Source organism: Xyrauchen texanus, chromosome 37 (genome assembly GCF_025860055.1).
Source record: "Xyrauchen texanus isolate HMW12.3.18 chromosome 37, RBS_HiC_50CHRs, whole genome shotgun sequence".
Taxonomy (NCBI): Eukaryota; Metazoa; Chordata; class Actinopteri; order Cypriniformes; family Catostomidae; genus Xyrauchen; species Xyrauchen texanus.
The window spans coordinates 6,202,387-6,218,786 of record NC_068312.1 but is presented as its reverse complement, the minus strand read 5'-3'; the positions used below and the strand labels follow the sequence as shown (position 1 = coordinate 6,218,786).

The 16,400-nt window shown below is 41.6% G+C and overlaps 1 protein-coding gene across 2 annotated transcripts in view; it reads left to right on the top strand.

Moving 5' to 3' along the window:
• si:ch211-251b21.1 (uncharacterized protein LOC571720 homolog) overlaps positions 1-16,400 on the top strand; it is a 53,548-nt gene that overhangs the window by 15,456 nt on the left and 21,692 nt on the right. For both annotated transcript variants that reach the window (XM_052108427.1, XM_052108426.1), the window contains 3 exons: positions 2,565-2,596; positions 3,311-3,490; positions 4,948-5,174. In XM_052108427.1, coding sequence (XP_051964387.1) covers positions 2,565-2,596; positions 3,311-3,490; positions 4,948-5,174 — 439 coding nt within the window. The remainder of the gene's footprint in view (positions 1-2,564; positions 2,597-3,310; positions 3,491-4,947; positions 5,175-16,400) is intronic.

Below are 16,400 nucleotides of genomic sequence, written 5' to 3'. Positions count from 1 at the left end.
TGTATAATTATAATAAATCTTGTTATATTATAATAAGAAGTACTCCTAGTTGTTTGTTTGAATATTTGTGTTGAAGCCAGCCTCTGCCACGTCAAGAACTCCCCGTATTACTTCAGTATTGTTAAATTGTTGTTGTTAGAAGCCAACTGTAACCAGATTACTGTTGGATTCGTACGGCAATAATTTGACTAGCTTCTTCCCTTTTTGAGTATTTTGATTATTAATCAGATCAGTATTTTATGAGACTTGATCAGTCACTTACTATCATTTTTCTCTTGTCAAAGAGTGGAGCCCCGAGGGTAGAATTTAACAAGTTATATTCTATTATTTAATTTAATTATTAATTAATAATTAATAAACATTAATTATTAGTTATATCTGATAGTAAAACTGATCTAAACAACCAGTGCACCCTACATTTTTATTAGCAGTGGTGTTACCTGCAGTTGTAAGGGATGTTTTTCTAGTGATAATCACACTGGCACTATTTAAAATGAACCTGGGCCTCACACAAGTTACCAAAGTATGTGTTGATTTTTGATCATCTGTAACTGAAGGTGTGTATTTGTGAGTGAGTATAAAAATCAGACGAATCCTCCCTCTATCCTCAGGGCATCAGCTAAGGAGTTTCACCTTAATAGTTTAAAAATATATATTTTTTAAACTATTAAGCTCTAAAGTCTGTACTTCTCCAGCTACAAATAGAACATAACAGTGCAAACTGTGAATATTGTTGGCTATTTAATGATGAATTTGTCATGTTCCTCATTTTGTAAGTCACTTTGTATAAAAGCTTCTGCTAAATGACTACTTGTAAATGTCTTTTTGTTTGATTTTCAAATAAAATACATTTAAAATATGTAAATTGGAGGGAGCTAGTCATCTAAATAATCTGTAGGATTTGTGATATTCAGCCTAAACCTTGCTGTATAGAAATTGCAAATACGTGATACTTGTTTTAAGCCAATGCACATTATATGTTGCTTACAAGAGATTAATACGGGTATTAATACGGGACTCCTGTCCACAGAAAGCAGAGGTCTGTCCAGGGTTTGAATGTTTGGCGGCAGGCGGGGGGGACCATCACCAAGTACGTGCCGCGGCGCCATGCTCGTCTCGGAACTCGAGTCTGTAGCCAGTGCTGAAGCAGTCTCATATGCATCAACCCCAGTGGCGCGACCGCCGCGGAGGATGCCATATGCCCCAGGAGCTTCTGGAAAATTTTTAAATGGAACGTTGTGCCTGGCCTGAAGGTGGCGAGGCATTTCTGCACTGACTGCGCACGCTCATTGGTGAGGCGCGCTGACATTGAGACTGAGTCTAACTCCATGCCGAGAAAAGAGATGCTCTGAACCTGGGCAAGCTTGCACTTTTCCCAGCTGACATGAAGCCCTAAACGGCTGAGTTGCCTGAGCACCAGGTCCCTGTGGGCGCATAGTAACTCTCGGGAGTGGGCCAGGATGAGCCAGTCGTTAAGGTAGTTGAGTATGCGAATGCCGGCTTCTCGGAGTGGGGCAAGGGCTGCCTCTGTGACCTTTGTAAAGACGCGAGGGGACAGAGACATGCCGAAGGGGAGGACCTTGTACTGATAGGCCTGGCTGTCGAACGCGAACCGTAGAAAGGGTCGATGTCGAGGCAGTATTGAGACGTGGAAGTACGCATCCTTCAGGTCTACCGCTGCAAACCAATCTAGATGCCGGACGCAAGTTAAAGTATGTTTCTGCGTGTGCATTTTGAATGGGAGTTTGGCGGCAGAGTGCCGTGAGAACGGCATTTGTGGGCCAGGTAACCCAGAGACAAAGGAAATCATTCTTTTATTGAGAATGTGGGTACCACAGCCCCAGAGGGGTGTGGCAAATTAAATAAATTCATATAAAGATTCTCCTCCTGGCCCTCCACCAGGGGACTTTCCAGCTCCGGAGCGAACATCTCGGCCTCTGGGTCGATAGTCTCAGGAGCGCCTGGGAGCCTTCCGGGTCCTCGAGGGGGTCCCTCACAACGTCGAAGTGAGCTACAGACGGGGAACTAGAGTTCATGTATATCGACTTTTCTGCCTGTTTTCCCTTCTCACATTTTTAGATGATTGCCTTGGATTTGTTTGCTGTATTTGAATTGCCTGTGTATGATCTCTGACTGGAATATATATATGTCACCTGACTTTCGTTTTAGATTATTCCCTTTGTTATATTGCTTAATAAACTTTTGCGAATGGATTCTAAACAGCCTCCAGGCCCCAGTACATTACACTCGGTAACAGCTTAGCAATGCCACCCAAATATCTGGCAACCACCCAAATATCCACAGAAGTGTTACAATATAGTGGGATTCATGAGAATGTATCACAAATGTTTCTATTTTTTACAAATGTTACTTATACCATTTTTTTTTTCACTTTCTTTGCATCTATATTTTTATATTGGTTTACAACTGACCATTGCCATTGACCATTGTTAAACCAGACTTAGCCAAGCGCAATTGCTCTTTCCTGTAGTAAATGTGTAATTACATTTGTACTGTGGGATTCTTATGGACTATTAACAAGTTGAATTATGTTTTGTTTTTAGGACCGCAACCATTAAGGGTGACAACGATCAATGTGAGTTAAATTTATTACATCTGGACAGCTCATTTATGACCTACTGAATTTGGCACAAAGTGAGCAGAGATGAGCATATATTTTCAGTTTATTCTCAATGGAAGTTCAGCAGCAGGCTCGTAGAGGGGATTGTGGGATTCAGGTCAGATTTATTTGCTTCCATTTTCATCTGGTAAATGCCAGTGAGAGTGCATGCTGTCCTTCAAACAAAAGGACATATTACTGAGAAATTCTGAAATGTATACACATTTTTCTATTCAACCTTTCACTTAAGTTGAAATATTTATTATATTTTGAAATGGAAAAAGTACTGCATATTAAATTAGAAAACTGTGAAATTTAAGCATTTTCAGTTTTAGAATGGCACTGTAAATAATAACATAATTGCACGTAAATTAAATGTAATCATTGACCTTACTTAAAACCACACTGCTGTACATTTACAGGCACCCCTAAAGTAGCAGATCTCTGGCATTTTAAATAGTATTGTGCAGGATTCTTTGGCACCAATGGACTGTATTTTTGATCAGATTTTGGATCTGCATGCATAATGAAGACTTTAAGACATTACAGCTTAATTTTCTGTAATAGTATAATTTTCTGTGAAGCTGCTTTGAAACAATATGTGTTGTTTAAAGTGTTGTACAAATAAAAATGATGACTTGATATTTTTATTTATGTGTAACTGAATAATTTTTCACACAATCTTTTCAGGAGGAACCATATGTGATATCTAAAGGCTCTGAGCAGGAAGGTTTCTGTATTGACATGCTTTCAGCCCTCTCTAAGAAACTGGACTTCAAATATGATGTTCACATGGTGAAGGACGGCCGATATGGCACAACCGATGACAGTGGCAAATGGAACGGTATGATAGGAGAGGTTGTCAGAGGGGTGAGTTCACAAACTGTCCCCTTCATTTTTTCCATAGAGATTTAATACAATCCTACATAAAAGAGTTCTAAGCCATGAACCAAACTAACCAGCTCTGAGGTGAATCACAACATTACAAACTTTGATTTGAGGCAAAAAAGCATTGAAATAAAAAAAGGGGACAAGAGATGTAGCAGCACTCATGTTATCTCTTGAAGGTAGATGGCTAATTCATTCAGAGTATTTCTTTACAGTTTCACTGGTAAGAGTAGCTAGTAGTATAGAAGATAGTGCAGAGAAAGTTTTTTTAATAATTAAAAAAACCTTGTATTCAAGTCATGCGCTAATAGCTTTAACAGTTACACTGTTTATAATAGTAGCAATTCAATATTCATGAATTTTCCATCTCTCATGTAAATGCTCAGTATCAGCAACATGTCTGGATAAGTCCCTTGAGGTAAACGTTTGATGTTCTATGAGAAAATTAGTGGACTCAGTGTCTTATTTAAAGGATCTAGTAATGACACTTCATTGTTAATTTTCAGTTTTTGCGCATCTTTTTAGCTCAGTTTTAGCTAGACTCTAAAAGTACATAATAGTCCTTTTATTTTGACATTTCTGAGTTATATAAATGCAGCTAATTAAAATGTGTTTGGGCAAGACATAAGCATTAGTGTGTTTATTCCTTTGTTATCGCTTACATATTTGAAATGGTCTAGATACAGCAGATCAGGTGGAAATTGGCAACTCTCATTGAAAATCACTTACAGTAGAAATGTTGCTTCAGATTGCTTAGGACAGGGTTCCTCAATTAGTTTTCACCAAGGGCCAAATTTTCTTAACAATACAAAGCCAAGTTGCAATGACAAAGTGTCTGTGCTGCTGCTATCATAAGTAGTATTATTGTTATTATTATTACTATTATTGTTTTTATTGTTGAGTCACAACATAAATATTCAGATTTTTATATTTGTTATTTTCTCAGTATTAGTAGACTTTTTTATTTATTCAAATAATTATGCACATTTTGTTTGTATAGAGATACACAAACTACACAACGTTGCCTGTTGAAAATTCTTCTTCTTTCGGCTGCTCCCATTAGGGGTCGCCACAGATGCTCTCCCTGATGCAACCCTCAGTGGCTGGGGGACTCTCACTCACACTTACAAAGCAATTTTAGAGAAATATACAACATATGCTTCTCATGTGGTATGCGGATGTGTACGGGGTAATTGAAAACTGGTATCACTTGCGTGTCGTGCGATCCACCGAGAATCTCTCATGCAACTCATCCCAAACCATTTTTGTAGTAATATTGTCCTAAATGTATTCATTGCTGTAATAATTGAAAAATAATACATATTTTTTCTGCTGTTATATTTATTATTTCTGTACTTATTTGTATTTCTTTGTGGCTTTTATTCAGGCATTGTAACATTTTCCACACTTTGTTTGTGTGTTGTTGGTGGTCTCTACAGGAAGCCGACATTGTCATTGCACCGCTCACTCTTACAGCTAAACGTGAGGAAGCAGTGGACATGACCAAACCTTACATGCAGACTGGTATTAGCTTCATCTTGAGGAAGGGTCTGGCCTCTGAAGACTCACACTTTCTCAGTCTGCTCCACATCTTCTCCACTGAGATGTGGATAGGTGTTCTGGTTGCTTACCTGTTGACCTCCGTCTGTATCTTCTTGGTGGCACGGTAAGACCGCATTTACTCTCTGCTTTACCAAAGTACCTTTTAGGCAAGTCTGGTCACTTGGTACGAGTATAGCTCCTAGATTCTTGATTGGGGAAAGACAGAAATGAAATTTAACAGGGCCAGGGTAGCTCAGTGAGTATTGACGTTGACTACCACCCCAGAAGTCGTGAGTTCGAATCCAGGGTGTGCTGAGTGACTCCAGCCAAGTCTCCTAAGCAACCAAATTGGCCCAGTTGATACCATTTTCAAATGACTCTTCTATGAATTCTACAAAGAGAATGTATCTTGAGGCTGTATCTCTGGGGGTTAGGATGAAACTTTATATGTGTTATCACCATTAAGTCTCAAGGTTTCCTGCAGCATTTTGGAACACTGTCCCCTACTAGTCAGTTGATAGAAAAATAGTCTGCTTATAACTTGTAACTCTTGAATTCTTTCTTGTATGATAACCATCATCCGCAGATAGTACCTCAGCAGTTTCAGAACAGTGCCATATACTGGACAAAAATGAAATATTAATGTTTAGTTATTTTTAAAATAAATGTTTTTTTTATGATTGAAAGTTAAATTTTTCGGACTCCTCATTCACTGTTCATCGGACTGTTACTGAAAACGTCACAATGCTTCTTTTGCTGCTCATATTGCCAATTATTGGCTTGACCCCGGTATCGCTGCTTGCAGCTACAGTATATTTGCTATTGTTTTTGTTGTTAAAAGTGTCATGAGAGTTTCTTAGTATAAGTAGCCTGTTTTATTTATTCAAACAGTTGTGGACATTTTGTTTGGATACAGATACACAAAACTACACACATTTGCCGGTTGAAAAAAAAATACTTTAATGAACATGGTCCATGTCCATGCGAGTTCAACAGTTCCTGCTTTTCTCCAAATGGGATCTACACCTTGCGCTTTTCCTAATTGCAGATTCAATTATTGGAGCTAATAGTTATTGTTCTTAAAGGAAATGTAACAAAGTATTGCAATCATATCAACAAAGAAAAGACCGTTAGCCAGTGTATTCTTATAAATAATTTTTAATATTATGCATTGTATTTTATACTGTACCATACCTTCTTAACGTGCATTATTCTATGTGTATTTGTATCACAGTACCTTGCATTATAATATCTAGGCATTCATTTCAAAAAAGTGTATTTGCCATTGGGAGTCCATTTTGAATTTTCTCGTAGCAAAGTCCATGTGCAACTACTGTATAAATAGAATGCTCTTTACTCATCTCACTCACATAAACACAGATTAAATACTCCTCAGAATGCATCAACACCATGGAAAGAACACGATGAAACAGTTATGCCAAATGGACACTTTTCACATATCCGGGTTTGCAGAGCGGAGGTAGAATTATATTTGAGCAAACTTGAATGGTGGTTAATAATAGACCACAATAAATGTCATTTTTGCTCACCCGTTTGTTCTAACAGCAAAAGAAAATATTAGGGATTGCACTTTCAAAGCTTTTCAAAGGATGATAAAAAATATAAAGAGCTGGATAACAGCTGTAAGAAGTGAGACATTTTTGGTCACTCCCTCAGCAGCTGCGTTAGAATCCTCGTCGCAGCTCTGGTAACAAAATGTTTTAAAACTTTCTCCATGGTACAAATTTACACCAAATATTTCACAAATTGGAAATATAAAAGTTTGCTACTTTTACTTTGTTAAACAAAGCGGAAAAGCGTCATAACATGTCTGTGAAAAGGGTCTGTTAGGTAAATAAATGCTTAAACATTCACATTAATTCCTAAACCAAAGAAAGATTTAAAAAATTTGGACAATTGGCGACCCATCACACACTTTAATAATGATTATAACATTTTGGCCATATTATTTGTGAAAAGACTTAAAGTATGCTTAGATAGCATTATAGATTCGACTCAATCTGTATTTATTAGGAGTCAACACATGACTAACAACATTAGATTTGTTTTAGATTTACTTGATTATAGTGATTTATTTGTTTGAACAATTTGTTTGATTTTTACAAGGCTTTTGATTCGGTTGAACACAATTTCATTTTTAAATCATGGCAAAAATTTTGTTTTGGTGAAAATTTGTGTAAAACGGTAAGACACTTTATTATAACTGTAGTAGTTTAATTAAGTTGAAATATGGCACTTCCCCTAGATTTTACTTGTCACATGGAATAAGACAAGGTTGTCCAACATGTCACGGTCTCTGTGAGTACGCCGTTTTGTTCTATTGGCCGTTTTGTTCTATTGTGGTTACGTTGTCTCCATGTTTCAACCTTTATTGTTTCCATGGGAATGCTGATCATGCCAACTTTCAGCTGGCTTTTGGCACCTACCCCTTGTTTGTGTACTGCCTACATTTACCCACTCTGTTTCGTGTTCATTGCTAGATTGTTGGTGTGTGTTTGTGTAGTTACTCACCACTCTCTGTCTGTCCTAGTCAGGTCTGTTACGTGTTTTCTCTATTGGTTGCCTGTCTATGCCGTAGTGCCCGGATTGTGCCCGGATTTTGGTTACCTTCCTGTTGGTTTCTTCACTCGCCTTGAATCTTCACCTGAAAATTCCTCATTGGTTATCCCTCTATTCTGCAACAACGCACACAAACCTATGAACACACTATCCTCCAGAGGATTCCTCACCGATTCAGGCTGGGAAGCCTCCGGTCTCCTCCTGGAGGGGAGGAGTTGCCCCTTCTGCTATACTGTCACCGGCTGGTCTTCCCCGTCTCCTGGGTACCTGGGTACCTGGGTAGGATGAGGAGATGGGAGGGGAGAGAGAAAGATACAGAGACACAGAAAGAGAGAGAGGCATTTGGTCCTCAGCCAGCTGTCCAACGATCCTCCACGACGCCAGACGATGGCACAGGATTCTGCCTCCTGGCGGCCATCACTCCTCCGTCAGCGGTTCATAGACACGTGTGCCTTGTAGTTATGGCTCGAGCGAGATCACTCTTAAAGGGGTGGAATCTTACTAGCTAAAGCAGAGGGTCGGTCAAGGTTAACATATGCTGCTCTCTCTCTGAATGTTGACAAACTGTAAGATATGAGATAGATTTGCGGTGTTCTTAGAACACTTATGCATTTTGAATAGATATATCTGTAGATATGAAGACACGCTTTTTTATACATTAAAACGTACGGACGTTATTGAAACTCATAATAATATAAGACTGCTATTGTTGTCTTTTGATAAATGTCATGCTCAGCAGCTCACAAACTGTAGGGAAATTATAGATTTTCTTTGTACTTTTAATGCATAAAAGCTCTACTAAAGTCTCTTTGCAGGTCTGTAGACATTCAAATCTTAGAGGATTCAAATTTTCTTTTGATCGTTGATTCAGTGACTAACTCTTCACACAAGACATCACCGGGTGGCATCACCAGAAATGGCCGAATCATTAAATGGATCTGAACGAATTTCGATGAACGTAGTCAAAATACTTGAGTCACTTGGATAAATTTAAATCCCACAATACACAAGCACAGAGTTAAAAATATAATTGTACACATGCACAATTGGCATAATTGTAATTGATTAAATAATTTATTCAAGGACCGCTTGTGCTCTGTCTTTTATTGTCATGTGTGAATCAAAAGCAAGTGCTCCACAAGATGTCCTTTATTTTTGCAAAATTTAGCACTTAATTTGCAATACTTGAATCTAGATTACTACAATTAAGTATATAATATTTATATATTAATATAATACTTATTGTAATATATAAATACTGCACTGTAAGTGTTGGGACTGTGCCACCTACTGATGTCACTTCCAGGACAGCGGTGAAAGGTGGCGCATGTGGCAGGGCATCCAGGCCATTACCAACTACAGGACAACATCAGTTGCCTGTGACAAAGATGCCTCCCTTCCAGATGCGCTGAACAACTTCTACGCTCGGTTTGAAGTGCAGAACGACGTGGTGGCGAGGAAGACCACCCCTCCTCCCAACGACCAGGTGCTCTGTCATACTACGGCGGATGTGAGGAAAACTCTACGTAGAGTCAACCCACGGAAAGGCTGCTGGACCAGACAACATTCCTGGCAGAGTGCTCAGAGGATGTGCAGACCAGCTAGCAGATGTTCTTACCGACATCTTCAACATCTCTCTGAGCAGCACCGTCATTCCGATGTGCTTCAAGGCCACCACCATCATTCCCATGCCAAAGAAGTCTTCAGTGTCCTGCCTCAATGACTACCGTCCCGCCGCACTCACACCAATCATCATGAAATGCTTCGAGAGGCTCGTTATGAGGCACATTAAGACCCAGCTGCCCCCCTCACTAGACCCACTGCAGTTTGCGTATCGTCCAAACCGTTCAACGGACGACACCATCGCCACAACCCTCCATCTGGCCCTCACCCACCTAAACAAAAAGGACTCATATGTTCGAATGCTGTTCATAGATTTCAGCTCAGCATTCAACACGGTAATTCCTCAGCACCTGATTGGAAAGCTGAACCTGCTGGGCCTGGGCACCTCCCTCTGAAACTGGATCCTGGACTTCCTGACTGGGAGACCTCAGTCAGTCCGGATCAGGAACAGCATCTCCACCACCACCACACTGAGCACTGGGGCCCCTGCTGTTCACTCTGCTGACTCACGACTGTGCAGCAATGCACAACTCGAACCACATCATCAAGTTCGCAGATGACACGACCGTGGTGGGTCTCATCAGCAAGAACGACAAGTCAGCATACAGAGAGGAGGTGCAGCGGCTAACGGACTGGTGTAGAGCCAACAACCTGTCCCTGAATGTGGACAAAACAAAAGAGATGGTTGTTGACTTTAGGAGAGCACAAGGTGTACACTCTCCACTGAACATCGACGCTCCTCTGTGGAGATCGTCAAGAGCACCAAATTCCTTGGTGTTCACCTGGCAGAGAACTTCACCTGGTCCCACAACACCAGCTCTATCACCAAGAAAGCCCAGCAGCGTCTCTACTTTCTTTGAAGGCTGAGGAAAGCACATCTCCCACCCCCCATACTCACTACATTCTATAGAGGGATTATTGAGAGCATCCTGAGCAGCTGCATCACTGCCTGGTTTGGGACTTGCACCGTTTTGGACCGCAAATCCCTGCAGAGGATAGTGAGGACAGCTGAGAAGATCATCGGGGTCTCTCTTCCCTCCATAAAAGACATTTACAAAAAACACTGTATCCGCAAAGCAACCAGCATTGTGGACGACCCCACACACCCCTCACACAAACTCTTTACCCTCCTGCCGTCTGGCAAGAGGTACCGAAGCATTCAGGCCCTCACGGCCAGACTGTGTAACAGCTTCTTCCCCCAAGCCATCAGACTCCTCAATACTCAGAGACTGGTTTGACACACACACACGTGCCCTGAGTTGCACTTTAATTACTGTCACTTTATAACTGTCTGCTACCTCAATAACTGCTATGTGCATAGAACACTATCTCATAGTATGTTATGTTTACATTTTTAGAAATTGTCTTCTTTTTGCACTACTGTGTCCTTGAGGAACGTTGTCTCGTTTCGCTGTGTACTGTACTAACTGTATATGGTTGAAACGACAATAAAAACCACTTGACTTGACTTGACCCGACTACACATACCCCGTTTGGAGCAAAATGACCTATTGTATAAACACAAATCTCTTTTCTTTGATAGCTAATTTAAAAAAAAATTATTTTTGTATCTCAACTTTTTGAGTTTGTAATTACTCTGAATTTTTATCAAAGCATGGAAACTCCTGTAACTCCAAAAGAATTTGCCATTGTGGCTCATGCAGAACCACAAGGAGTCCTTATATTTACAGAGGGTTTTGTCCTCAGTGGATCAGTGGATCTGTGTGAAACATTTGTAAGTAAACAGTGCTTTTCAAAAAGAAATAACTTTATTATTATAAATTTGCATCTGTTACGGAATTGTACTTATACAGTGTTGGTGTGACATTCTTGATTTCATTGTGTTATGTAAATCCCAATTTTGTGTTTACTTATAGAAATGTCATCTTTGGTTTTCACAAATGTGAAAAAATTAATTATGCTTTTATCATAAACCTTATTTTTCTGTTTGCAAAATACAAAATTAATAAATGCAAATTCTCCAACCACTCTTTTTGAGGTTGAAATATGAAATGAATATATATTTTGAGTCTAAAACCTGAAAGCAATAAGAATTGTGGCTTTGTATGAGGACTTGGTACTCAATTTGGATTGAGATATTTGTAGGGATCCTGGTCTGTTATGTTGTTGTGTTGTGACAATAATGGTTGCTTTGTTTTTATTTATTTATTTCATAAAAAGAATATAAAAATAAAATAAAAAAGGAGACTTGTATAAATGTTTGTAGAAGGGCAACAGTGCCACCTACTTTACAGGGATGAAATTGTTTTCAATTTATTATTTTATTTACGGACACTTGTGTGTCAGAAGTTTGTCTAGCAAAATTGTCACAGATTTCATGTGAACAGGCCTTTTGTTAGGGTTGCCATCTTGGCCCTGTAAAATTCCTGGCTACCTGATCACTGTCCGAAATATAATTTTCTGGTCATCATACAAGAAATAAAACGTCTTGAGAAGTTGTGTTGATGTAGTGACACTAGGGGTCGCTCTTGGGAGTACCAATACACCTTCAAATCTTTGAGAAAAGGCGGAATTTGCATGCCACTCTCCCAGGCATATGGCTATAAAAGGAGAAGGAATGCCCTCTCTCATTCAGGTTTTGTGCTGAGGAGCCGAGACAAGGTCCTGGCCATTTTAGCGGCTAGTACAGCATTGTGGCAAGAGGGACACAACGTCTCTTTCCCTCCATCAGGGAACAGAGGTTACGAAAGTAACCGAGTCATTCCCCTTCTGTCACTCACTCAACGTTGTGTCAATGTAGTGACACTAGATGTCCAAATAGAAAAATGCTACAACAGCTGAACCATGTTACGTGAAATACTGATGCAGGTGCAAGCAAATTGTTGCGTGCATAATAGCAGGTGCATCTGACTGCCCCAAATGCTCCAAACGACGTCATGTAGATTCCTACATCTCTGAGGGGGGAAGCGACGTAAATAGCATGGGAGCAGGCCGTGCCAGCCATGTCCTTTTCTCTCTATGTTTTCTCTCCACAAAGTATTAGATTCGGCTGGGGCCATCTAAAGCTATTATACGCATCGGGGAAGGTGTTCTATTTTTTTCCTATTCTTTCAGGGGGAAAAGACCCCACGGAGACCACATCCTGCCCAAAAGGGGAGGTCAACATGTGGTAAAACGATACGATGTACCGCGGAAAATACATCACAGGGATTTACCGGAATAATCGGCACCTGTGGACCACCTATCCCAGTAAAGGGCATAAAAGCACCCATAGTGGCTCTGGCTGCGAGCTCCTCAGAGGGAGGAAGGACATCCAGGGTCCATAAACTCGTGAACTCGACTGGGGGTAAAAGCGCACGTTTTGCCTCAGGGGAATATACGCAACAATACACCCAGCCAGCTGTTCCGTATTACCAAACTCTACCTGTTCGTACCTGAAAGAACACGGGACAAAACGGGCTCAATTTGGAGACTGTAAAATCTCACGAAGGTATTAGGTGTTGCCCAGCCCGCTGCTCTCAGACGTTTTCTAGAGAGGTGCCATTGACCAGTGCCCACGAGGATGCCACATGGCCAATGTGATGGCGTCCACGATCCAGTGGGCAAGCCTCTGTTTGGAGACAGCGTTCCCTCTCTGCTGTCCACCAAAGCAGACAAAGAGCTGCTCAGAGCGTCTAAAGGTCTGCATGCGATCCAAGTAGATGTGCAAAGTACGCACCAGACACAGCAACGATAAGGCTAGGTCTGCCTTCTCCTGAGGTAGCACTTTCAGGATCACCACCTGATCCCTAAAAGGGTTCTTGGGAACATCGGGCACATCAGTGTGGCAGTGCCACTGTGCCGAGGGGGGCTACCTTCATGGTATACTAGACCAGGCAGTGGGAGGATTCCTGGGAAGCAAACAGGGCTACCTGTGCTTTGCCGAATCGACTCCAAATCAGAGAACTTACGCCGGCTTGGCGATTTATATACACTACCGTCACTGTGTTATTGGACCGAACCAACACGTGCGTTCCCCGGATCAACGGCAATAGCCTCTGTAGGGCTAGAAGTACAGCCAGCAACTGTAGGCAGTTGATGTGCCAACACAGCCGTGGTCCTGTCCAGGTACCAGCGGCTGCATGCCCTTTGCACACGTTGCCCCAGCCCGACTTGGAGGTGTCGTTCACGTAGAAATGCAAGGTCTGTCCAGGGGCTGAATAAGTGGCGACAGAGAGTCACAACAGCCATGGGATGTGTGAACATACGACGAATATTGTCTGCAACCCACCGCCTTTTTTTGGTACGATGAAGAAAGGGCTGTAGAACCCTTTCCTCATCTCAGAGGAAACAGGCTCTATTGCGCCCTTGCATAGAAGGGTCATGCACTCCACCCTCAGGGTGGTGCCGTTCTCGCCCTGCACCGAGGTGAAGTGGACGCAACTGAACATGGGCAGGCTGAACTGGACTCGGGCTGTGTCAGAGTCGCCTGGGCTTTCGCCGCCGCAGAGGCACACCCTCGGTGAGCAGCTGGTCGATGTCGGTCACAAGGCGCAGCTCCTGCAGCACATCGGGATCAGGACTACCCACGTGCAGCTCTTTTGGTGCCATGGCCTGGTGTAATTGCAGGAGGGCCATGGCATGCAGGGCAGAGACAGCCTGTCCAGCAAAACTGTAGGCTTTGGTTGCCAGTGATGACATAGTTCTACAGGCCCTGGAGGGGAGTGCCAGAAAATCTCGCAAAGTGCCGGCATTTTGTGGGCATAGGTGCCAAAGTGCCATGAGCGCCACCCTGAACCCAGGAACCAATCATCTAAACGCGAGGGATCAGGGTAGGATGGAGGGTTCCAGTCCAACCCAATACTTGCGGTGGTTCAGGAAAGCATAGCGGTCAGCTCTGCAACAGCCTCAGACTGGGCAGGCAGACCTGAAGGTGGCAGCCCGGTCGAGTCCTCAGTGTCTGACATCGCCAGCACACTCTCCGATGCAGCGATCAAAAACTCATCAAGCTTGTGAGCCCCGAAAGAGACGTTAAGCTGGCCATGAGGCTGGTCTCATCTCGGAACTCAACGGGGGCAAACAAGTGTGCTGGGGAACGGGCGGTCCTCAGAGATTTAGCCAGTGAGACCGCACCCATTGAACTCCCCAAATCGCCTCCACCGCCAGCTGGGCAGGCCTCGTACCCATGGGTAGAAGGGCAGCTGAAGTCCAATAACATAACACATTTGGATATAGCCTACTTTAATCAGACTTATAATAAGTTCCAAAATCATAACGACTCTTTTGTTTTGAAACAATGCTACTGAACATGTATTACACTAGCCAGGTCACTGGCGGTATTTTGAGAGACTCATCATGCTGATTCATTTACTGAAGCAATTGATTTATTTTCAGTTCGATAGAGACAAGGATAAGAACATTATAGTCAAGTGCAATCTATGTGCTACACCGAGAGAACTCTCTACATCGAGAAATAACTCTAGTAACTTAAAGAAACAACTGGACCGGTGCCATGCTACCACTAAGCTAACCGAGAGAGCTGCAAGTGCAGAGAAGATTCATTCAAATTTTTTGGCAAATAGTAGGGTTCCTCTGTCGCGAGATGTCGGTTCGAGTCCCGTTCAGAGCGGGGCGACCAGGACCGGTTACACTATGTTTAGCCTTCATGTTAAATGTGAAGTTGGACTGAAATGAGTCATATTCCTGGAGGCCTAATTCTCCAAGAGCACTTTTTGATTCTTGATAAAGCATAAGCTATGTCCGTCCAATGCATGCCAACTTAGTGCTTTGAACTTGAATTAAAAGAGAATAAAAGAATAGAAATGAAAACGAAGATTGTGCGTCTTGTCATGTCATTAGGTGATAGGTTACATAATAGTGGGCTCTAGCCCTGTTGTGTTTCATATCAATAGGCCTAGACTATAAATATTTACTATTTCTCTATCATAATTTACCAGACTTTGATCCTTTGTCTGCTTTTGTGATTCTGACAGTGATTGTTACTTATTGAATTGCACCATGAGACTTCACTTCACATCATATTAAGTTAGCCTTAGGGGCCTACACAGTCATTATGCTATACCACATTGCCCTCCACTTGATTTATAATGAGCTTCAATAAAATCAATATTGGCATTTTAGAATGCCAAGACATACTTCCGTGGTTATTTTGGTGAAAGTAACTCAAAAGTAACGCAAAAGTAGAGTAAAGCATTACAATTCAGATACAGTAATATTTTAATATAACTAATTACTCTTATGACAGTAACTAGTAATCTATAATGTATTACATTTTGGAAGTAACTTGCCCAACACTGCTTAAAACATAACTATTACCCCAATAAAATGTAAGATGGCTCACTTCAGATCCAGGTACTCCAGCAGGTTAGCCACTGGCAGTTGTTGGGCCACGAGCTAAGCCTCCCCGACAAAAGTGGCAGTCTGGGGCCAGCACGACATCACAGCGGCCTGCTCAAACAACTCAAATGTCGATTCAGGGTCGTTCTGGGGACCCATCTTGGTCAGGATGATCTGAGTCTGGGGTCCCGCAGCCGGTGTCAACGCAAGAGTACCATGCGGCTGCAAGCATTGGAACACCTCCCGGTCCTCTGCCTGGGCTTGCAGAAGCACCTGATGTCAGCAATCATGAATGCACAAAATGATCGCCAGCCAAAGAGTGTTTCTGATTGGCTAGTTTTCATATTGGATTAAAAGTGAGGCCTGCCCCCAGATTCTGATTTGTTATTGCTGTATAGCACTGTTACGAATTTACGAAGTGTGATTTCTCAGGACACCTGTTTTAGGAATGTTTGCCATGTAGTAACTACATTTAATGCTATCCCATAAAACCATATCCATCAACAGGAAAGTTAATTTTATGCAGTGCAACTGGCCTTAAAAGGATAGTGCAGCCAAAAACTTTTATTCTCTCATCATTTACTCACTCTCATGATTTGCCAGATGTATTAGACTTTCTTTCTTCACCAGAACACATTTGAATAAAATTAGAGAAACATTTTAGCTCAGTAGTTCCTTAAAATGCAAGTGGATAGTGATACGTCTTTTGAAGCTCCAAAATTTAAAGAAAGTTAGCATAAACGTCATCTGTACAACTCCAGCTGTTAAATTAATGTCTTCTAAAGTGGCACGATCACTTTTGGCATAAAAAGATCTATATTTAAGTACTCTTTTAACTCTAAATCATTGC